The sequence below is a fragment of the Nothobranchius furzeri genome, chromosome 10 (assembly GCF_043380555.1).
Source record: "Nothobranchius furzeri strain GRZ-AD chromosome 10, NfurGRZ-RIMD1, whole genome shotgun sequence".
Lineage (NCBI taxonomy): Eukaryota > Metazoa > Chordata > Actinopteri > Cyprinodontiformes > Nothobranchiidae > Nothobranchius > Nothobranchius furzeri.
In genome coordinates, this window is record NC_091750.1 from 66,544,283 (window position 1) to 66,568,575 (window position 24,293).

General features: G+C 43.4%; 1 protein-coding gene and 1 long non-coding RNA gene across 6 annotated transcripts in view; one reads left to right on the top strand and one right to left on the bottom strand.

Annotated features, from left to right (window-relative positions):
- mtmr4 (myotubularin related protein 4) overlaps positions 1 to 24,293 on the top strand; it is a 109,082-nt gene that overhangs the window by 58,411 nt on the left and 26,378 nt on the right. Inside the window, exon 1 of one of the 5 annotated variants that reach the window (XM_070555923.1) lies at positions 13,821 to 14,016. The exons of 3 other annotated variants lie outside the window; for them this stretch is intronic. In XM_070555923.1, the coding sequence (XP_070412024.1) occupies positions 13,972 to 14,016 (45 nt within the window). In that variant the 5' untranslated portion in view covers positions 13,821 to 13,971. Of the gene's footprint in view, positions 1 to 13,820; positions 14,017 to 24,293 lie in introns of those variants that run through there. One more of the 5 variants, XM_015961798.3, reaches the window with a different exon arrangement.
- Positions 14,319 to 15,063, bottom strand: LOC139072264 (uncharacterized). Its single transcript, XR_011521834.1, has 3 exons — positions 14,926 to 15,063; positions 14,742 to 14,832; positions 14,319 to 14,537 (listed from the first exon to the last, which is right to left on the bottom strand). It is a non-coding gene; the product is annotated as an uncharacterized lncRNA (long non-coding RNA).

A 24,293-nucleotide genomic window follows, 5' to 3' on the forward strand; every position in this document is an offset into this window, starting at 1 on the left:
GTAACCTATTATAAATAATCTTGTCTCCTTATCATCTTTTCATTTTCTGTTCATGTAACATGTTCAAAAAACATCTGTAATAATAAAACTGGTGATAAAATCAATGACCAGAAAGTTATTAGTATTTGTTTTAATAAATGTGTTCAAATATCAAACAGCTAAATAACATTAGCATGATGACAGTAGAAGGCCTCTCTCCCAGGATGACCACCAGGTAAAGCCTCTCCTGACCCTGGACACCTGCAGTCCTACAGAGAAAATCAGATCACAGGTGACAAAAAGGCAATAAACACTTTTTTACATTTATCCACATGAGAAGATAAAAATTCTATTCTTTACACAAACTATTTTTACTTCATTAAAACGTGTCAGCTGTGTAAATCCCTGAATGTAAAACTACTTTTCACAGAAAAACTTCTGTGGCTGTGTGTAAACTCTTCACCTCTAAGCTTAATAAAAATACTTCTTTGCTCCGTTGTCCTTAAAACAAATGACAAGTTTAATTCGCTACACGCACACGCACACACGGGAATAACTGGGACCCGCGATACAAACTCGCTCTGGCTGATTTCTGCTAAAATGTAATTTAAAAAACAAATATACAAACGAAAAATGTCTATAAACTGAACCACTTTAAGCTTTTAAGGTTTCTATGGCTAGCTTTTAACAAACTTACGTTTAAAACGTTGTAGCTCTCCCCATTTTCTCTGCCTGTTGAAAATCCACAGCCGGCGCGCAAAGCATGCTGGGATAGCCTTGTTCTGTGAGGAGACAACAGACCCGTCCTCGAAATGTGGGCGGAGTGAGGACGCGTTTGAGGACGTGAGAATGAGTATTCTTGGAATTCGGACAGTACTCGTCGCTGCGCTGTGACGTCATCGCACTTTTACAAGCATCCTTCCCATGGATTTGGACACACCCAATGTGTCTTGAAGGTCTGGTCAGCTAGGTCCAATGAATGCCACAGTGGCTGGTTTCCCAGCTCTCAGCCTTTTAATGGGCGCAGTTTGTAGTAGTCCTGCAAAGCCCGGATCATATCACTTACCTGGCACTGCTTGGTGTGTTGTAGGTGGGTGTGTTTGGGTGTGGTCACAGTTCTGCTCAGCATGTGAAATCAAGCTCAAACGGAAAGGTCAGGTGCTCTGAACACACACTGAATTACTTCATTCACAGCAGATCAGCCAGAGCAACATTTAACATTTTAAGTATAATTATCAGATCCATTCACACTGATTGCATTTGTTCATCTAAAATTGCAAATAGTGTGACTTTTTGGTGTAAATCTACATCAATTGGTCCAAATGGCCACAGCTAATAATGTTTCTGGCTGTCTGCAGCTTTAAAGGTGACATTCCCAGGTGGGTTTGTGTGACTTGAGGTAACACAATCCCCGTAATCTCTTTTTCTGAGGCACATTTTAATTGCTTACCAGCCTCGAGCTTTTTTTCCCCTTCACTTAAGCTGGAAAGTATCACGTTCACACCGTTGTCCATTCAGGCTGTGCGTTTGTTAGCAGGATAAAATGAGCATGGAAACAATTAAGGTTGTTATTACTCTCGGCTCCTGCTCTGTGTTGTAATGCTACCTTGTACTGTGAGTCAGTGAGAGGAGTTAATGCACCAGAACCATACAGACATGGATGTTTTAGGCCACTGTTCCCCTTGTTTCTAAAGGATTAAGTCACTTGGATGTGGTTTGTTTTTCTTCTTAACACGGGTGACTGGTAGCTGTTGTAATTGAAGCCTGAGGGTTCAGTTTAGGTCTCTGTTAATGATTTGACAGCAACTCTGCTTGAAGAGACCTTTGCTTCCATCAAAATTTGACCTTATTGTCTGTAAAGTTTCTGGTTGCCTGCTAATTTTAATTCTTTTAAAACTGTTATTACATTTGTATTTCTGGTATGTATGTTTTTGTTTGGATTTTTTTTATTAAATATTTTTTGGCCATTTGAGGTGTAAAGCTTTCCTTATTGTCTCTATCTAGTGTCAAAGTATCAACTTTGCTGGATAACTTTTGCTTCAACTTGTACTTGTGCATTACTTGCACACATAACTACAGCGTAGATAATTTCTAATATTTTACTTCCACATAGACACTCAACCCCACAGTTGAGTGTAGACACGTACTCAGACACCCTACGATGGAGACTTGCTGCACTGTTTTCCCGAACTAACTCCTGAGACACACAAGGCAAAAAGCCTGGTGCTCACTATTGTGGGACCGAGCTGAATATGCATGTCTGCATGAACAGTTTCTGTGACTTCCGGCACTTTTACGTCTGCTGAGTTGTCTTCCTTAAACCACTGGGTAGGGATATACATAGTTAACCGGTTCATTTCTGTTAATGCTGAAACTGATTAAAATAGTTTTGCCCGGTTAATTGCTTCAAGTCCTTCTGCTGTACTTGGATGTAACATATTTTGTGCCACTAGAGGGTGCAAGAGCGTCATTATCAAAATGTTTACTGGGCAACCACAGAAGAAGAAATAAGCTCGTCACATGACCAAACAAATGTGCTCAAACCATGTAGCGGTTAGCAAAGAGCACAGCATGGGAGCCGTTTATTCTTAGTTATTTCGTTCTTGGAACACAATAAGGTTCGCATCACAGCGCTGAGCCTGGCAGAACATGGCACAACAAACTGAAGCGAAACCGGCAAAAGCAGATCAGTCTGCCATGACGTTCCTGCTTGCGTCCGTCTTCTAATCTGTCTAAAAGAATAAGGAAAAGTGTAAAGAGTAGGGTTAGGGTGAGTTGGTTTCCAGTTAACCGGCTATTAACTGTTGAGGGGTATCAGTAACCGGTTAAAGAAATATTGGAAAACGTGCATTCCAACTACTGGGTGTCCCGTTGTCTGTCTTTTATTTTATTTATTTTTTGAGGAAGTAAATTGTTGTTTTACAGCATTTTACACTATCTGAATCTTTCTAAATAAATGAGTCCCTAAATGGGACAAATAAATGGTTTATAAGAGGAATCAACTTTTGTACTCATTTACCATTTTCTTTACAAAAGAATAGGATTTTTTTTTTTACTTAAAAGAAAAGTTAGTCTAGAGTGTTTATTTAAATATGTAAACAGTTATTATTAAAACAAATGTAATGAAACAGATTTTGGCAAGTTTTTTTTCATCTCTAGTCATGCGTTTGTCGTCAGCTTTACTGCTCTGTTTACCTAATGAGCTCTTTGCTGTTATCCACGCAAGAATTTCCGATTTGTTTAGTGTGTCCCATTTGATACGTCGCTGCACCTCAGAGAAAGTGGGACAGCGAGTTACATTCCAACTGCATGAAAATCTTTGTGCTTAGAGTTCAAAGATCCATCAGAGACCTAGAATGGATAAAAATTAATTGGATGCAGCAAAAGGGTCGTTTTACACTGAACAGATTTGTTTATTTAATTTCATTTGTATTTAAAGCATTTTTTTCTTTATTTACATGGACATTTTGTGAAAGACTTCACATTTAAGTAAGCCTTCTAGACTTCTGGGCCCTCATTTATTAAATGTTCATAGAAAATGTCGTATTCCTTCCTACGAGTGAAGTTTAGAATGTTCAAACAAACGGGAAAAATCCTGATTTGTCAGGGTTCATGCGGGGTCTTAAAGTCCTAAAAGCATTGAATTTAGGAATCTGGAAATGATACCTTAAGTCTTAGTCTTGAATTTTGACAACTGGGTCCTAAACTTTATGCTGAATGTAAGTTATCTGTACTGTATTTGTCCTCTGGAGTTTCATTTGTCACAAACAATAATTTGTATTAATTAATGTAGCATAAATAAAGAGTGGCAGAACCAATAATTGAGAACGCAGTGCAGCCTCAGGTCAAAATTCTCTGAACGCATGATGTATTCAGTTCCCACGCTACAGCAGTGATGCAAAACGGTAAACATAACACAGACCACACAGAGCTTCAGCAGAGGAAAAACGCGTAAAATCTCAGCCATAGAAAGGTTGACTGACTCCTAGGGCTGGGTGCCAGAACTCTGGACCTCTTTGGGAAAACATTCGATAGGTACCGATATCAGAAAAGATGTTAAAATGTGCCACCGCGGGTCACATGACTGATCCTGAGTGACGTTATGAGTGGAAGAGACGCATCTCCTTTCAACAACACTTCTCTGCAGTTCGTGGATGAAAATGCTAAAAAATAAAAAAAATACCCCAAGTTTGGGTGCATTTTTCTAAGGTAAGCAGAACACCAGTGAGAAGATTTGTGCTGCGAAAATCAGGAATACCAGCAAGTGTATGTTTGGTGGAGGGGTCTCATAGCTGTCAAACTTTTAAATGGGGACTGTAATCGGATTTGTGCTATTTGACTGTCGCTCCACAAAAAGACCCAAAGCATGGTGTAGCTCCAGAAGGATCCTTCCTTTTGACAGGTCACAGGTGTGTTTTATAGTTTCTAACACTATGTGATAAAGCTGTTTTTCCACTGACATAGTTATTGGGTAAAAATATTTTCTGGATGAGGAACATGCGTGGTTGGCTGAGACCTTCAGTATTGCAGTTCCCCATTCTACCACTAGATGCTGTTTGTACGCATGGTCAGAACTGTTCTTTTATTTAGGTACATTTCTACTGACAAGTGCAGAATGGTAAATACCACACAATGCATTAAATCATTCCAACGCACAAAATACACATGCATCTGTTTGTAAGTGTGGTTGATGCCCTGGGCTTTAAATCAGAGATGGGGAATTGTAGCATTAACAACTCATCTCCATGCCATGTTTTTCTTCAGCTCAGCAACTAAACCAGGTAACTTCAATCAGCAGCACAGACAATGAATCTTGTTAAGTTGCTGAGCAGAACAAAAACATGGCATAGAGATGACTTGTTGAAGCCACAACTCCCATCTCTGCTTTAAATTATTATACATTCTGAGACTATGTATATATTTTGCAGATCGTAGGTAAAACTGAATAAAAATATTACGCTTCAGTCCTAAAAGTGCTCTTAAACAATATTAATTAAAGCAGCAGAAACCATCTAGCTTAACCTTAAACAGCAAATTGCAAGTTGGAGACTCTCATTAAGCAGCAGGCGTCTTGTGAGTTAACAATGTGCCAGAGCAAATAACCCTGGCTACACACATTCTGCTGTATTTTACCCTGACAGGAGATGGAATGTCTGCACGCAGGCTCTTTAATCAGATTACTTCATCAGCTGAACTGAAGCTTCATCAGATAATAAAGATGAACAGTAGCATTCCTTTCCCCAAGGTTCCTCAAAAGAGAACTTCTAAAATAAACTAAAAGACGATTTCATAATATAAGTAATCATTTTATATTTCAGAATAATCCTTGAAGAAAAGAAGATCTTACAATTAATAATCACTAAATATTGCCATGTATAATTATAAATGATGAAATGTTTCATGAATCTGTTCAATGATGCTAAGTATGTTTACTGGATTAGGTCACTCACACCAGACAAGAAGTAAGGCTAAATTAAGAAGCATTACACATAAACTAACCTTGTTTCACAGACTCAGCAGCTCTGCATCACAGTGTACGTTCTGAGAATTCTTTAACTTTGGTAATAGATAAACAGCAGGCTATATAAACCAGCCGCTCTGCTTCTCCTTTGTTCAGTCCGAAAATCCGACAGAACGAGAGTTTGGAGAGCAAGCGGAGGCCGGCCACCTCTTAGCAGATCTCTAACTCAAAGGAAGGAGTTTGACACGCTGTCAAACCCTTAAACCTTTGCACCTGCCGAGAACGAGAGATTTTTCCTGCAGAACAAAGCTGATTTTGCAACACTCCTTCAGAGTGGTTTTGAGACGCTTGGTTTCATCCAGTCCACGTGTGTTACCTGGAGCGATCCTGGACCGACCTGGTCGTACTAGGAGTTAGTCTACGGACTTCTGTACCCGGGGTCTCCAACCCCCTGACCTCTCGGATCCGCAAGGGCATCTCCACTTGGGTACGTAGAACACCGTTAGATAGCGTCTGTGTGCAGTTTAATAAGAACCTTCTAATTAATCATCCTAAGGCCAAGCAAGGTGATATTCTATAATATTAGAGTATTACAGCTATGGGTCACAAGTAATGACAATAAAAATAAATGGCTCTTAAGCAATTTATTTAATCCAATTTACCCTCTATTGACTTCATTACAAATGTTAGCTTAAACTAACTAGTAGAAGAAGAAGAAGAAGAAGAAAATATCATTTCTGTAGCACCTCTCAAGATAAAAATCACGAGGCGCTTCACAAAAACAAAAAATGTAAAAATATAAAAAGGCATTTAGAAAATGTTTAAAAATATATTTAAAATGAGCAAAAATAGGCAAATGTGATTAAAAATAAAAAATGTTAAGAGAGAATGTGAATAGGAAAGAGGGAAATCAGTGGATCCTGAGGAAGGTGGAATAGGTGGGGAGAGCAGAATAAAGAGAGAGTGGTGAAGAAGGTCATACAAACGCCAGCTTGAACGAGTGAGTCTTCAGCTGCTTTTTGAAGGAGACCACTGAGTCAACTGATCTCAGGCTCAGGGGGAGAGAGTTCCAGAGTCTGGGGGCCACAGCAGCAAATGATCTGTCAACTTTGGTCTTTAGCCTGGTGCGTTGCACAACCAGTAGGCTTTGATCACTGGACCTGCTGGGGGTGTAGGGACTAAGAAGATCACCAATGTAAGATGGTGCTTGTCCATGTAAGGCTCTATAGACCAGAACCAGGATCTTGAAATGAACCCTGAAGTTGACTGGCAGCCAGTGAAGCTGGAGGAGAAGCGGGGTGATGTGGATGTGTTTGGAGGACTTGGTCAGAAGCCGAGCACAGGCATTCTGAACCACCTGTAGACGGTTCAGGGAGGTTCTGCTCAGACACGTGAAAAGAGAGTTACAGTAGTCTAAGCGTGAGGAGATGAAGGTGTGGATAACTGTCTCAAGTTCAGAGCGGGACAGAATGGGACTCGGCTTAGCAACGTTCCTGAGATGGAAGAAGGAAGAGCGAACAAGAGAACTGACATGAGAATCCAGGGTGAGAACTGGGTCAAAGGTCACGCCAAGATTCCTGACAGAAGGTTTGGTGTGAGAAGCAAGCTGACCAAGAGAGTCTCTGACTTTGGGAACCAGCTTGTCTGGGGCACAGATGAGGATCTCAGTCTTATCTTCATTCAGCTGAAGAAAGCTCCCAGCCATCCAGGTTTTGATAGTCTAAGCAGGTGTGTAACAGCTGCAGCTTAGACATCTCATGGGGCTTAAAGGAGATGTACAGTTGGATGTCATCTGCATGAAGATGGTAGGAGATTCCTTTGAAGGAGCTCAGGATGTGCTGAAGAGGAAGCAGATAGAGGAGGAAGAGCAGAGGCCCCAGCACAGAACCTTGTGGGACACCATGGGTAAGGGAGGTGGTGGAGGACCTAAACTTGGAGACGGCCACAGAAAAGGAGCACTCAGAAATATGAGAGGAGAACCACTCCAGAGCAGATCCTGATAGGCCTACCCAGTCTCTGAGCCTCTCCAGTAGCAGGTGATGGTTGACTGTGTCAAAGGCTGCAGTCAGGTCCAGCAGGACCAGAACAGAACAGTCCCCTGCATCACTGTTGGTCAGAAGGTCATTAGAGACCCTAAGAAGAGCGGTTTCAGTAGAATGAGCTCTATGAAAACCTGACTGGAAGCTATCATAGATGTTCTGTTCATCAAGAGCAGCTGTGAGTTGTTTAGCCACAACCTTTTCCAAGATCTTGTTGATGAACGGAAGTTTAGAGATGGGTCTGAAGCTGCTATGGAGAGAGGGGTCGAGACTCGGTTTTTTAAGAAGCGGGTGGATTACAGCGTTCTTAAAGTAAGCAGGGACCTGACCAGAAACCAGAGAAGCATTAATTATAGAGAGCACGCTGGAACCGATGGACTGAAAAGCACTTTTAAACAAAGATGAGGGTAAGATGTCGAGGGGTCATGCAGAGGTCATCATAGAGTTAACTAGTTTAGTTAACTCAGGCAAAGAAACAGGAGCAAAGCTATCTAGGATCATGGGCCTGGTTGGAGTCGGGAGAGGCAGCGATAAGGCTGAAGGAGAGATGCTAGATCTAACCTTATTGACTTTGTCCACAAAGAAAGACAGAAAGTTCTCACAGTCTGTAACAGAGTGGATGGAGGCTGTGGGAGAGGCAGGAGAGACGATGCTGCTGATGGTGTTAAACAGCACCTTGGGGTTCCCTTTGCTCTGGGACTCCAGGTTGGAGAAATGGGAAACCCTGGCGTCTCTGACTGCACTCCAGGTTGGAGAAATAGGAAACCCTGGCGTCTCTGACTGCAGAGTTAAAGGATGTCAGAAGATCCTTTAGGTGCAGCAGATGGACGTGGAGATGGGTTTTCTTCCACAAACGCTCAATTTTTCTGTATTGGCGCTTCAGGCTGCGAAGGCTGTCATTAAACCAGGGAGTAGGGTTCACTGCAACAACTGATCTGGTTTTGACAGGACAGATGTTGTCCAGAATGGAGAGGCAGTGCTGGTTAAACTGAGAAATTAAGGAATCTGGGTCATTATCAGAAGAACAGGGTGGATCAAAAGCAGCAGAAAAATTGCTAGCTGTACTCTCATTAAGAAAACGAGAACTAACCATGCGGCGAGCAGGAGGTGGGGACGCAGAAACTTACAAGTTAAAGAAAATGCAATGGTGATCTGAAATATAAACGTCCTCAGGACAAACACCGTCAGCATTTAGACTCGGGGTAAAATCAAGGTCTAGAGTGTGCCCCCTGGTGTGTATGGGGCCAGAAACATGCTGGGTAAAGCCGAAGGTGTCCATATGGCTGGAGAAATTCATGGCAAAGTGATCAGAGGGATCATCAACGTGGATGTTAAAGTCACCAACAATCACCAGTCTGGACAGCTTCACAGTGGAGGATAGAAAGTCACTAAACTCCTGAAGGAAAGAACTGTTTGGACCAGGTGGACGATAGACCACAGCACAGTAGAACGGGTCCTTACGCCCGACTTTAGTCAGCTGCAGTTCAAAGGAAGCAAAGTGACCAGAGGTTGTAGAGCTACATGGAAGATGGTCTCTGAAAACAACAGCTAGGCCTTCACCACGGCCAGAACCCCGGGGCTGGCTAAGAAAAGAATAACCACTCGGCAGAGTTCAATCAGACCAGAATAATCAGATGTTTGCTGCCAAACTTCAGTCAGAAACAGAAAATCATGTTTTTAGAGAGAATTAGATCATTGAGCAGGAAGGACTTATTGTTAACAGAGAGGGTATTTAATAGAGCCATGCTGAGTGAGGTGGAGGAGTCAAACTACAGAAACAGCTGGAGTTAGTGGACGTAAATTAGCAGGGTTAGATCCACGGTGTTTATAAAAACCACTTATGGAGGGAACAGAAGGAGAAACCACTGAGGAATGAGGACAAACCGACCTTAAAAAACTTGGACGGGTGAACCGCGCTGCAATGCGGCCTGGCGGGAATGCGGAAGTGGCGCTCAGGTCACCAAACAAAGGACAAGAAGCTAGAAGATCACGCAGATGTTTACTAGATAAACCACGCTTTAAGAAAAGTCTTATTCTCACCTGGATTCCTTCTCGTTTACCTCTTTTCCTCCGATGTTTTCCCGGGACCGGACAAACATCGCTGGAGGTGCGTAGCTCGTGATCGTCGTTTGGCTCTGGGCCAGTGCGGCCCTCAAGTAAACAAACAGGATGATACGTCTTCGGTGCATCTTGGGCAATCATGAACGAACGAAAGGACAAAAGAGTCTGGCGATCATAGGAGATGGTAGCAGGGACATTACTGAAGAGGATCACAGACAGGAGCAAGGTGGAAAAGAGGAGGTTAGTGGAGAAAAGTTTGAAAAAGTGGCCGGTGACTGCGGCTAAGCCAAACACTGGCGCCATCTTGTTGCCGAGTGTTTTTGGACAGCACTTTATATGAATTAGGAAAAATATTTAACCTGCAATTTGCTCTTTAAATAATCTTGTGCACTGTGCAGTTTCTTGCAGCTAGGGGGTAGTACATAAATACATTTTAGGATAGTTGTACACCCTATCACTGTGACTGTCGCTACTTTAAAAAACATTATAGTAAATGTTGTTACTTGTGGAGTAGAAAGCATGCAACCTCGGCGTGAGTCCTCAGACTAGAGCTGAAACAACTAATCGATTTAATCATTATAACAGATTATTAAAATAGTTAACAACTTTTTTAGTAATCGATTAGTTGTTTAATAATCACATTTTACCGCATAACGTCTTATTTTTACCACAATCTGACATCGGTTACAATCTGTTCAATTTGCCGCCAGTGTGTGGCAGTAATGAGCCACTGATCTACCAGTGGAGCCGTAGAAGAAGAAACGAGCCAATAAGTGCCCTCGGTTTTCATGACGTAACACGTTACTGACGCGCATCTTGCTGTGAGAGATGGCGGAACAAGAAGAAATACGGAAGAAAAATAGAAGAGACAATACTGAAGAGAAACCCAGGACAAACACCTCACGAGTATGGGAGCACTTCACTCTAGATGCCATGAAAAGACGGGTGACCTGCAAAATATGCAAAAACCATCTAGCATGGCACGGAAGCACGACGTCCCTAAGTGAACATTTGAGACGAAAACATGTGGGGGCAAATGCAGCAGAGGAAGCGCCAGCCCGGTAACAGAAAATAAACAAGGTAAATATAGTGGTCCATCACTGCACGTCGATCAAATTTGGGACTTAGTGTTTTAGCTGAGTTCGTTATAGTGGATGTTAAACATGTTTTTTTGCCGCGTCAGTCTACGGTGTTCTACTTCTGATTGACTAGATGCAATCGTGAATCTCCTCCGTGTTGTGAATCATGCGCTTGCCAAATTTAGCACGTCTGTTTATAAGAATGTTCTCGTTAAGAGAAAAACGGCACAAACCCATAACTATGTTCCTCATTCAAAAAAGGACAACTCCGCGGAGAAAAATATACAGACGAGCTGTGTCCAGGTGAATATAACGCGGCATAGTTGTATGCTTTCAATTTTTAAATACAGGAGAAATTCAGAAAGTCATTTTTTTACTATTAAAAGGCTGTTTTACTATCTAACGCCGTAAAACGCCTCACACAACACATTTTTTTCAAAATAAATGATCACTGTATATTGTTAATTAATTCAAATAATATAATATTGATTTAGTGTTGTAGTGTGTGTGCTGCTTTATTTTATATGTGTACTTATTTCAGTCTATTTGTGTTTCTCATGCAGAAAAAAAAACAAGCAACGGTGGACAACTATATGGGGAACAAGACACTCACCCCCAGCAATGCATACCACTTACAATTTCTGTTCTAGATTCTACATTATTTTTTATGGAATTTACCTCTTATATTTTGATGCCAAAAAATGATTCTGGACTGATATTTTGCACTGTTTAGCTCATTTTACACTGCTGACTGTGTTCATGTGCAATAAAATAGATTGCAGTCAACTGCACAATTCTCTTATGTTTTTCTTTTCCTTAACTAAAATGTATTCATCACTTGTATAGGTTAAATAGCTAAACAATAACAAACCGATTAATCGAAAAAATAATCGACAGATTAATCGATTATGAAAATAATCGTTAGTTGCAGCCCTACCTCAGACTTTAATGATCCTTTAGTTAATTCCATCAAGAGAAGGCAATGCCGATGCTAGTTTACTGGCGGTGTTGCTTCCCGATCTGCTCGAAATCTTGCCCCTGCCGATGACTTCAAACGACGGCAATACCGCTCAGCCAAAATATATTTCAACTCTTTTTCGATTTGGTTCTTTCACACGCATTTTGGATAGAGTTAAGCGGTGTTTCTTAAATTTTTGTTTCTTACTGCCTAAATGTTTTCACACATGTTCATATTGTAAAGTTGTAAAGTCCAGCCAATCATGTAGTGTGACATCGACTATTGCAGAACCCCAACCGTCTAGAAGGAAGCAGCGTCTAATACGGCGTCGTCCAGAGACTTCAACCCACCCTCATGCATTTTAGACCTGATTTTTAGTTATCTGGTACAAAGCCCCCACCATTTTTCAACAACTGGACATCATTTTGTTCATTTTCCAAATTTTGATGGATATTTCTAGAGAATATCGGTAAAAACTACACATTGTTACTTTAAGGCCGGATCACACTGTTCGATTTGCGGCCATCACACAGGATTGTTCGTGTCACACTGTGGGAACTCCAGAAAGGTGGGACACATTATGGCGAAATATTTCAGTGAGTCAGACTGTATGACGTCTCTCTCCAACAGGACACGCTACATCATGAGTGCACATCCCGAAAGCATACGTCACCAAGCAGACCGCTAGCCAAAACAAAGCTGAAAAGATAAAAGAATGCGCCACCGTTAAAACTTTTGCGTCAGCTCATCGTCCTCAAAGACGCATCTTTTTCAAAACCCTCGCTTTGGCGTCAGATGCCGACTCCAAAGCTCAGAGAGGTGGAGTCTTGCTAGTGCTGCATCCCAAAGATCTGTTTTCATTGGTCGATTGCAGACAGGACTCACAGGTATTCGAGCAGTGCTTGTAGACTGTTGGAGGCTGATTTGGGTCATGAAACAGCTCAAAATGCTGTTGCAGAGCCGGTCAGACTGGACGACCACAGAAATGCAACTCACCCTCACGTTCACTGTTTTTGTACATGATTCTGCTCCCGATGAGGGATTTGGCTAAGTCGGCCGCAAATCTCATTGCGCTCCAGGCTTTAAAGAAATTTCTCATTTGCTATAATGGGCCTTTTTGATCAGATGTGTTGAATAGGACTAGTAAGAGAATTGCCTCAATTGCTGCAAAAATGTATCATGAGTATTGCGCTACCATGACAAGATGACATTAAAAGCCCTGTTCACTAAGGATAATCATTTTGTAGTGCTGCATTCTGCTTTATGCATCACGGCGGGTATTACGTAATGTGGGGGTCATGCAGGTGAGTGGTTGTCACGACTCCAGCTTGGTGGTGGTGGGTGTTGGGTGGTGCACCATACACACCTCAAATTCTGTGACCTTCTGTAATGAAAAATCAGATGATGGTTCTGCATGCCCCGATGCAGCACAGGATGTGTCCCTGAAGACAGGTGCAGAGACGGCAGAGAAAGTCTTTGCAGAACGCTGTGTCACCAGAGATCCCCAGTAGGTTCACTCTCCTCCGCACCCTCCCACCTCTGTCCTTAGCCACTCATTCGCTTTTTGCATGAGACCAGCCCTAAGGTTTATTGATGGGATTGCTTTTACCAACCAGAAGTGATGTTTCTCACCTCTCTGTGTTGGGATCAGGTTGTATTATTGTTGTTTCAGAATAAGCTGCATGCGTCTGAGCTCAGTAAGCAGTGGTTTTCTGATTTGGATGGTACTTATGTGAGGTAGCAACTTCTGGCTGTCTGCTTTACTGGCAAGTGAGAAACGTATTTATATAAGAAGCTATGAGTGAAGGATGAACAGGGAGGGGGTGGGGCAGGAGAAATGAGTGAAAGGGAGACCATGAGGAGAAATCTGAGCACGTGAATGTGAGAAAGGGAGGCTGATCTACTTGCAGAGGGTGGAGCTTAGCATTCTGCTCTGTCTGTCTTTCTGCTGCTTCTCTTCCAGCAGCCCCCCCCCCCCCCCCCTTCCCCAAAATGCTCATTGTAACCGAGCAGGCACATCTGCAGTGATTTCTCCTTCACTTTAACTCCGCTCATCAGTTGGACTGCTGCTCTTTGTTCGTTTTTATGGACTATCCTCTTCAGTTGTTCAGTTGTGTAACAGGGACTATCTTCACACACCAGCGTGCTCCCCCTCCCCTCCCTAGAGTGGTGGAGGGGTGTGGGTTTGGGCGACAGAAGCCGGTGTGTTCATCCTGAAGAGAGGAAAACGTGCAGAAGTGACCGGGTGGAGCAGGGTGGCAGGCAGAGGCGTTTGGATCAGACGAGAGCTGGCGAGGCTGGGAGAAGGATGGTTATGCCGGGTCATCGTGCTTTGGTCGTGCTGCTGCTCTGTTGGCTGTGTGTCTTCCGGGCACAGTCCTGCTTTTCCTCGACATGAGCCTGGCAGGAAGAGTTTCCTGCTCCATGATCAACTGCTTTGTGAGTTCAGGCTTCTGTCAGAGTGTTTATTTGTGTTCTGACTAGGTTGGATGGATGTGAATCACATCTCTCCTCACCATGCCTTGCTGCTTGTGTGCACGCCTGCTTTCCAGTCAGTGGGGGAGGTGGAGGATGTTGGTTGGCATATGAGCTCTGCAGTTGGATTTTTTTATTAAGTATTTTGTTAGGGAGAAGACAAGTAGCCACATAAATGTTCTACAGTTGTAGAAGTCCTTTCGGTAGAAGGTCAAGTTAAATGTTTGTACCTAGTGTGAGGACATAGTGTGCCACTGTTGCATTCTCAGTGATGAATTGTGCTAACTGCAGTGGAGTAAAATTATGGGAAATAAAACAGATTTAGAACAAATATTTCTCATAGGCCAATTGTTTATCAATCATTGAAAAAATTCATAATCTTTAGCTTTACTTAACTGATGTATTTGTTCAGCAGCTGCTAACTTTGAGCAAGTTACTTTTAAGTTGAACTCCTCCAGGTTCACCGACCAGCTGACTTCTTCAACCTGAATGGAAAATAAAATAGTGTCATAGCAAATATCTTGTAAGTGCGTCCCACGTGTTCTTTGCAGCTAGAAATAAACTCTTCAAATCATTTGTTAAACAGAAGCACAAAAATAACTTTCTTTTGCTGATAACCTGTATAGATGAGTGCCTAACAGTGCTGCAGACTTGTGTAATCATTAGTGTGGCAGTTTAGTGCAACTTACTTTAAATGTAATATTTCAGCCCCAAACCATAATTATTTCTCCATCTTCAGGTTAAAAACTCTGCTCCAAATGTATTTAGAATCAGCTGTGGCTGAAAAACATGACGCCAGCAAATGACTACGTGGCTGCACCGCACTGGTCTCCAGGTGAGACAGTCGCACCTCCACCTTGCTCAACTACTCACCAGGCGATTTAACACGTTGGCGCTCGGAGCCGCTTGCCTCCTTGAAAAAATGCCCTCCTCCTCTTTTCATCTAATGATTGCAGTTAACAGGAAATCCTCCAGATTGCTGCAGCAGAATCTGTGTCTTTTCTCCTCAGCGGTAAGTCAGTGAGTGAATGCTTTCGTGCATGCGCAAGTAGGGTGGTTCTATCACTGCCTCTCGGTCCGCTAGGCGACGCCTCTTTTAGAAGCATTTTCCTAACAGGAAGTGCGGGTGAAAAAAGTCTCCACCCAGGCCTTGACTCCCACTTTAAACTTGGCTACAAACTTATACAATAATTCAATAATACAATTCTCCTGGCTGTGGTTTAAAGTTTCGCTGTGAACAAAAATTTTATTGAAGCATCACTACACATTCAGTGACGGTTGCGAAACTTTGCTTATTGGCACTAAATAAAATGTGCAGCCAAGTGTGAGCAGTAGACTACAGCAATATGTAAGTTACAGCGGTAATACTTTTGCAGCCTGATAACGGGTTTAATGTTTAGGGTCCTCTTTGACTGTCACAGCAGCAGATTGTCAGCAGTTAGTCTAGTTAGCCTGTTGATCTGGATGGTGTTTATAATAGAGGGTCAAGACAAAAATGCAACAAAAGACCAAACAATGAAATTAATGATTTAATCTATTTCCCAGCTGTAACTCATCTTAATCACATCGTAGTATTCTGGCCTTGATTATAAACAGTTAACAATATATTCAGGGAAGCCTTTGTTATTCAAATTAAGATGCAAAAGTTTGAACGCTGTCTTAAACTCTTAACATGAGGCTGAATCAGCATAAAGTTACTGTTTTTGTTCTAACATGGCTAGAAATAAAGGAAGGACAGCTATTCTATCCCGCTTCTTTAAATTTCAATTGCAACAGAATTATTTTGGATACAAAATAAGGAACGTGTTTTTACAAAATGAATTACATTTTCACATACGGACACTTTTCCAGCTGCTTTGGGGGAAATTAAGAATTGATTAAATTAAGGACTGGATTGAAGATTATTGTAGTTTAAGGTTGAACCGTCAATTATTTTTACACATATAAATATGTATATATTCCACTGCATCTTGTGGCTTTTTTGACTCCGTATATCTTGGTTTTGGGGTACAAATTTTTTATATAAAAAGCAATGTAGGTAAAAATACCTACAATTCTATGAACAATTGTTGTCACGCGTCAAATGTTTTATTATCAGTCTTTAAACATGTCTGTTGTGCAGCTGATTCAGCACTTGCTCTGCGTCAGTGTCTGTATAATTTAGTATCCTCTGTTAAGTGGATCACAGTCCTGTCAGGCTGAAGAGCAGCTCCTGGATTTTCATCCTCCTGCTGTCGTTAAGAAATAAAAGGAAATGAAAGAAAAACGTCTGTTAGCCATCCTTGTTGATGCCAATGTTCAATATTTTTTCTTGACTAAGTGAAACTATAAAACGTCTTATTGAATTGGTTGTGATTTTTCCATGACTCAGATCATATTATACCACTAGCTAAATGAATCATCACTGTAAGTAAAACCTAAAGCTTTCTGGCTTCAGATCTTGTTTTCTTTTTCGATCAATCTGGATTTAAACTTTTTATACGACACGTTTATAAACATGGGAGCAGTGGCAAAGAGCTAAGAAAGCTGTAGTGCTAAACGACATAAATCATCTTCAGTATAATTAGTTTAAAGTAATGCTAAATATTTCATTGTTATTGAAGGTTCTTTTTTGCACATCCTAAAAATAAGTATTGAATAAATATGTTTTTTCATATAAATAAAGTGAACAGCGTCATTAGGAGTTTATTTTCTATGAAAAGGTCTTGTCTTTTTCTTGTGTTTAAAGATCAGTTTGGTTTTAACATGAGAGAGAATCAATTGTTTAGAAGATGGTGGTCAATGAAATATTAATTTGGAATGAGAGGAAAGGGTGGGTGGATTCATCCCACTCAAACATTATTTCATCTCGACTTTTTCCTCTCAATTTGTTTTTATCTAAATCTGTTTTTAAAGGTAAAATTTGCTGCTTTTTTCCATTCCTCTTTATGCATTCAGTTTCCAACTATCAGTTTACTTCTAAGCACCTATAAACTTATTTCTAATAATTTTGAGCTTTCAGCCACACCGTTTCAGTCTCATATTAAATCGTCCAATGCAAACATGAAACAGCATTCACATTTTTGGCAGGTCACCTTGGCATAGAGCATCTCTAATCTGCACAACTCTGGGACAAAGCTCTGCTCAGATTAAGTAAATCTGGCTAAAATGACAAATTGTTAGAGAGACAAGAACTCTGCCACCAAAAGTGCTGGTCGTTGTTATGGCAACTATGGTTGGGCATCGAGCATCGATTGGAACCGGTTCCAACTGTTCATTTTTCCCGGAATCGCTCAGCGTTTCTTATTTCGATTCCTAGTATGCCAACGGAAGAGGAATCCACGGCCGATCTCCATGAAAAATAAACGTGATCTACAAATTGGGATCAATGCTTTTCAGAGTTGATCACACCAGCTGTCTGTGTACAGCACAAGTCCCCCCCCCTCCCCCCACCCGGCGCAGCAGTCAGATATAAACCAACGCGTCTGCTGAACGTTTAATCCGTAACGTAAACTTTAACTCCTGCATCGTAGAGAAAACTTGTTAAATACGTCAACACGGTGGATTTAATAGAAGCTTTTAAGAACTAACTCTGTACGGTGTGGGGTGAGTTTGTCTCACTGCAGAAATAAAAACACGGAGCGTCAGCAGTCAGACGTGAGCGTCAGAAGACGGAACAATTACCTGTAGAATAATTAGTCATCATGCTAGAGCAGCTTCTCTGTGGTGAACCACACCAGCTTCTGCCACAATAAATAATTATAATAATAATAATAAATCGCACACAAAGCTGTGAACATTTTAATTTATTTTCTGAACTATTTCTGTTGAGAGTTTTAATGTTTAAAATCAGATTGTTACTGACAGCAGCTGCATTTAGGTTTCATTTTCTGTTCTGACTGAATGCTGCTGCAGCATGGAGGTGTAGTTCTCAGTCTTCCTGGGAATGATCATCCTGAGAGTTTTAGCTGAAAACAGCTGGACGTTTCTGGATATGTTGGAGACATTTAGCCTCTCATCCCAGAGGCTTCTTCCAGACTTTGGTTGTGGTCAGAAACAAACACATTGGTTGTGCTGCAAGTCTTTTTCTTTTTTTCTCCAAAACATGTTTTTGTCTAAATGAAGGTGATGTTGTTGTTCATAGAATTAAAATTCATGTTGAAGTTAAGATTATTTCATCAAGTAGGACCTGTGGTTAGCTGGCTCATGTAAAACATGTCATGTCTTCAAAGAATCGGAATCAGGAATCGATAGGAACCGGAATCGAAACGAGGAATTGGAATCGGAATCATTCAAAATCAAACGATGCCCAACACTAATGGCAACCGGACACTTATTAATTGAATCTGTGACAGTTCTCTTCAGTTCCTGCAGAAATCCTGTCTCTGTATTGTGACATAAGGCTCATAAGGTTTGTATTGTCTCTGACGTGTGTACAAATAGCAGCGAAACAGTTTTCACACACATGCATGCCCTTATGAGGTTTGTAAAAGTGTGTGTGTGTCCGCCCGTACGTCCTTTTGGAATTTCACATTGTCTTCCTGACACGTGGTGTCGGCTCTGACAGTTCTCCTTGTATAATGCATAGAGGTGTGTGTATAAATGCATGTTTGGCAGTCAGCTCCAGCTTTAGGATGGCTGGTTAGACAACAGTTTGGGAGGGGCTTCTGGCTCACAGCAGTGACGAAGCAAAAATGTGTCCAGCGCAGGGCAAGCTGTGTTCCATTTTTGAGAGTCTGTTGGAAGTCTGAGTTTTTCTCTTTAATCCACTGTAAGCTGATTGTCTAAAGTGAACCAAAAACTAACCAAAAAATGGTGCTTTGCTACTTGTTTGTTTTTTACCATCTTCATCAGTTACTTTTTTTCCAGAAGGTTTTAAGATGCTGAAAATATCTAAGTCTTCTTCAATGGAAATGTCACAAATCCTGCTACTCGGATTAAATAATGAATAAAAATGTCACAGAAAACACAAAAAGAAATTAAAGCACAACAAAACAAATGACCTTTTAAGGGTAACAGTTTATTTTCTGGGGCTGCATAAAATCTACATCCGCTTGCATTTTTTTTAAGAACATTCTGTTCAATCATGACTCTTACAAGAATGCAACATCAGAGTTGCGTCATAACTGAGTGAAGAGTGCCAAGTTCAATCAGGTGGCACAGCAGAAATCTTTTTGGAGCCAAAGAATCTCATGTACCAGTCACTTGGAGTCTGTTTCCTTCTGTGTGTAAAAACTGGAGATATGTTTTTGGTGGAGGGCATGTTGCACGCTGAAGAAACTTGGCTTTGAAAGTGGCAGGATACCTGGTTAAGCTGAAGTTCTTTTTCTAACTTCGTTCGGTGTTTCACTATGGGAATCGCCCTGGAGTGACCAACTACGGAAGCTCCAATGACATCACGTCTGTCCCTGACAGACTGGTTACGCCGTGCCCAGGCTCCGCCCACCCAGTATATACACGGTCAACCAACCCCTCCTACTCATTCTCGCTTTCTTCCCGTGAGAAACTACAATTTACTCCCTCAGCGATTTTCAGGCTATCTTTGGTTAGCTGCTTAACTGTTCCCAGGCGTACCGTCAGGATACGTCGCCGAACGCAGTACCAACGCAGTTTGGATTTGAGCTGAGTAAGTGCTTCTAGTCACTTGTCACACATAATTCACTAGGAACAGTCAACGCGTCACGGCGAACTGCTCCTACTGCTACTCGGTTGTCATTGACAGAGTAGTATTAGCAAGTATGGCTCAAGCTAACGCGTTGAGGCGAGCTTGTCCTGTGCTTATTTAGCATTTATTTGTTAATGAGCTACTTTGGTGCAGCTAACGTGTCACGACGAGTTGCCCTACATATGTAATATAGCTTTAGTTGCAGACTTACACCTGCTAATTAGCTTGCTACGCTTTTTCAGACTAACGTGTCACGACGAGTCAGATTGTCAGCTATGGCTTCCACCCCTGCCTCGACGGACGGGTCGGAACCAAAGGCTAAAGAGGCCGCATCCCGCCTGTGCCCGGCATCATGTGGGGCTTCCATTTCAGGCAGGGACCCTCATCCTATGTGCATAGCTTGCATGGGTGCTGCTCACGCCCAGGCATCGCTGGCTAACCCGCAGACATGCCCTCACTGCTCCTCCATGCCGGAGAAGATAAGGGAAAGGAGGCTAAGAGTGGCAGTGGCTAACGGCTGGGACCCAGGCCTCGGCTTGGGCACGCCTGTTGATACAGGTGACAACCATCAGCCACGAGCCTCCACTAGCTGGGCGGATATGATGGAAGAGGAGCCCTCGCTACCTCCTCTGTTCGAGGGGCTGGTGGACAGCGGGCTGCTCGATGCGGGTGATGACGAGGCTGGAGGTGATGCGAACTCAGACCTCCTCGACTTGGACATGGAAGAGGAGGAAGAGGATTCCACCTTCCCAGCTCAACGCTCTAGGCCGTCTAGCGGCACTGGGGTGGCATCGCAGGGGGACGCCGATCTGTACGAGGTTTGCAGACGAGCGGCGGCAAAGCTCAACATTCAGTGGCCTACAGCCCAAGGGGCAGAAGGGGTGGAATGAGACCTGTATGATGGTAAGAGACTCCCACTATCCTCCGCTCCACCGAAGCAGCTCTTGCCGGCTGTCCCAGCATGCATGAGAGAAATGAGCCATTACTGGTCCAGCCCATTTAAGAGCAAACTCTCCACCAAGGGATGCTCTAAACTGGAGGTGCATGGAATGGGGGACTTGGGGCTGGCCGAACCCCCAACGGTAGAGCCTTCAGTGGCATACCACCTTCACCCCAACCGCAGATCCATGTCAGCATCATCCAGCATCTCTCTCCCATCTAAAACGGATCGTCTCACGGCATCAATTTTGCAGAGGATGTATAAATATGCTGGCCAATCTGTGTGTTCTCTCAATGCGGTTACTCTCTTGTCGGCTTATCAAGGAGAAATTTTGGAGGAAATGGATCGTCAGCTGGACTCTGGGGCGCCTAACCCGGCTTTATGGGATGAAATCTGTGTGGTGAATGATCTCACCCTGCGCTCCTCTAGAGGAGCAGTCCAGGGCTGTGGTCGTGTGATGGGTTTGGCGGTTTCGGGTGAGAGAGCCTTGTGGCTAAACCTGTCAGGCCTAGGTGACATCCAGAAAGCTGATGTCATGGATGCAGCATATGACCCTACCAAAGGTCTCTTTGGCCCTGCCTTGGAGAAGATGACTGAGACAAGTACCCACAGAAAGCAGGAAGGTGAGACCTTCAATCTCTGCTTGCCTCGTAAATATAACCATCAGCCACCTCAGGCACCAAAGCCTGGATTTGCGGCCGCCGCCTCAGCGGTAAAGGGTCGACAGGGTGGGGCTAGAGCACAGCGATCAGCAGGTGGTCAGCCAAACAAGGCGGAGAACCCTCGCCCGTGGGGGAAGCACTCTTTTGCAGCAGCAGCTGCCAGGAACCGCTCATCTCACCCCAGCGAGGGCAAGAGGAAGAAGACATCCTAGCTGCTCTTGCTTCTCCTCTCCGGAAGAAGAGGTTTTCAGAGGTACAAACAGACCTCTGTGTTCAGGGTTCAGACACTCCTGTGGTTCCCAGTCCAGCAGGAGTTTTGTTAGCTCCTCCCTCGCCAGTTCAGAGAGACGAGGGTGTGGAGCAGAAAACGCAGTGTCACCAAACACTTTTCAGTTTTCGAATGAGCACACAGTCAGTGTCACCAAGCACTTTGTTCCCAAATGTGTGCAAACATGTTCAGGGGGATCGTTTAAAAATAAAGACAGCTTTTCTGCAGCCAGGCATTCAGCCAAGGGCAGACAGCTCCCCACAAAAAATAAAAAACAAACCCCATCAGGTCCCTCTGCACCCAGCAGAGGGCCCTCTCACTCTTCCCACGGGACCAGTCGAGGCTGCTCGGGTGATGACGTCACCCAACAGCGGCTCGCTTTCGGCGCGGGGCGAGAGGTGGCGCGCATGCGCAGTTCCCTCGTGGGTTCTGATGAGTTTGTTGGGGTTACAAGCTTCAGTTTGCCTCAAAACCGCCCCGTTTCAACGGGATAATACGGTCAGTGGCAAGAGAGGATTCTGCGCATATCCTGGAAAACGAAATCGCTTCACTGTTGGACAAAAAAGCGATCAGGATGGTGCAGAGCATTGAGGCCCACCAGGGTTTTTATTCGCGCTACTTCCTCATTCCAAAGAAGGACGGGAAATCTCTCCGTCCCATACTCGACCTGCATGTGTTAAACAGACACGCAAGTACACTTTCAGAATGTTGACTCACAAAACACTGCCGTTCCGTCCGCCCAGGAGATTGGTTTGTCACGATCGATCTCGCGGATGCCTATTTTCACATCTCTATTTATCCTCCACACAGGAAATTTCTCAGGTTTGCCTATCGGGGCACAGCCTACGAGTTTCAAACCATCCCGTTTGGGCTGTCATTAGCACCGAGGGTGTTCACCAAGTGTGTGGAGGTGGCGTTGTCCTCACTGAGGACTCGTGGAATCAGAATTTTCTCTTACATAGACGATTATCTGATTTGCGCTCCCTCCCGAGAGCAAGCAGCCAGCGACGCGCTGGTGGTGTTGAACCATCTAACTGACCTGGGGTTCAAAATAAACTGGACAAAGAGCAGTTTATTCCCCAGACAATGGACAGAATATCTGGGTCTTCAGATAGACTCTCTCTCTTATCCCGTTTCGCTGTCAGAAGAGAGGATCGCGTTCTTCGCACAATGTGTCGCACGTTTTCAGTTAGGAATCCATGTGTCGTACAGACTTAGCCTGTGCCTTCTCGGCCTCATGGCGTCGATGATTTCTGTGGTGCGACTGGGGCTTCTTATGATGAGAGATGTTCAGCGGTGGGTGAGGTCGTTAAGACTGTGCTCCCACCGTCATCTCCACCGCAGAGTGAAGATAACTCAGGCGTATGTCGGCTCTCCAGCCTTAGAGAGACCGAAATGTTCTCACAGCTGGGGTTCCACTGGGGGCGGTGGTGTCCAGAGTTACCATGACGACGGACGCGTCCCTTACAGGTTGGGGGGCCACGTGGACGATAAACCACAGCACAGTAGAACGGGTCCTTACGCCCGACTTTAATCAGCTGCAGTTCAAAGGAAGCAAAGTGACCGGAGGTTGTAGAGCTACATGGAAGATGGTCTCTGAAAGCAAAAGGCTAGGCCTCCACCACGGCCAGAACCCCGGGGCTGGCTAAGGAAAGAATAACCACTTGGGCAGAGTTCTATCAGACCAGAATAATCAGATGTTTGCTGCAGTCAGAAACAGAAAATCCAGGTTTCTAGAGAGAATTAGATCATTGAGCAGGAAGGACTTATTAACAGAGCAGGTGTTCAATAGAGCCATGCTGAGTGAGGAGGAGTAATCAGAAACTACAGAAATAGCTGGAGTTAGTGGACGTAAATTAGCGGGTTTAGATCCACGGTGTCCACTAGGTAAACCACGCTTTAAGAGAAGTCTTATTCTCACCTGGATTCCTGCTCGTTTACCTCTTTTCCTCCGACGTTTTCCCAGGACTGGACAAACATCACTGGAGGTGCGTAGCTCATGATCGTCGTTTGGCTCCGGGCCAGTGCGCCGCTCAAGTAAACAAACAGGATGATATGTCCTCGGTGCATCTTGGGCGATCGTGAACGAACGGAAGGACGAAAGGGTCTGGCGATCATAGGAGATGGTAGCAGGGACACTACTGAAGAGGATCGCAGACAGGAGCAAGGTGGAAAAGAGGAGGTTAGAGGAGAAAAGTTTGAAAAAGTGGCCGGTGACTGCGGCTAAGCCAAGCACAGGCGCCATCTTGTTTTATGTATCGAAAGTATCGGACCAGGACTCGGTATCAGCAGATTCTCAAAATCAAATGACTCGGACTCGAGGGCAAAAAAACCTGATTGGGACATCCCTACTTGCAATGTTTTATTGACATTCTAAAGCTGTGTACCAAATTTTTGAAAGAATTTACATGCAAAGATTTTCTTTTTTTTTTGGTGCAATTCAAACGCCGACCACTAGTAGGCAGCAGTGTGCAATGGGTTTTGTTTCCACCATTGAAATCCCTCTATCATGGTTCAGATACCTCATGTTAAACGTGTTACATATCCGTTTCGACTGTTTATTGAATTTTCCTACAATAAATTTAGTCTAAACAAATCGCTAATATCATCTGGCTGAATGTATCGCGTTATATCGTGATACATAGTATCGTCTCCCCTGTATCATGGTATGTATTGTATCGCCGGAATTTCACCAATACACATCCCTACTGTAAATGTATGCGTGAA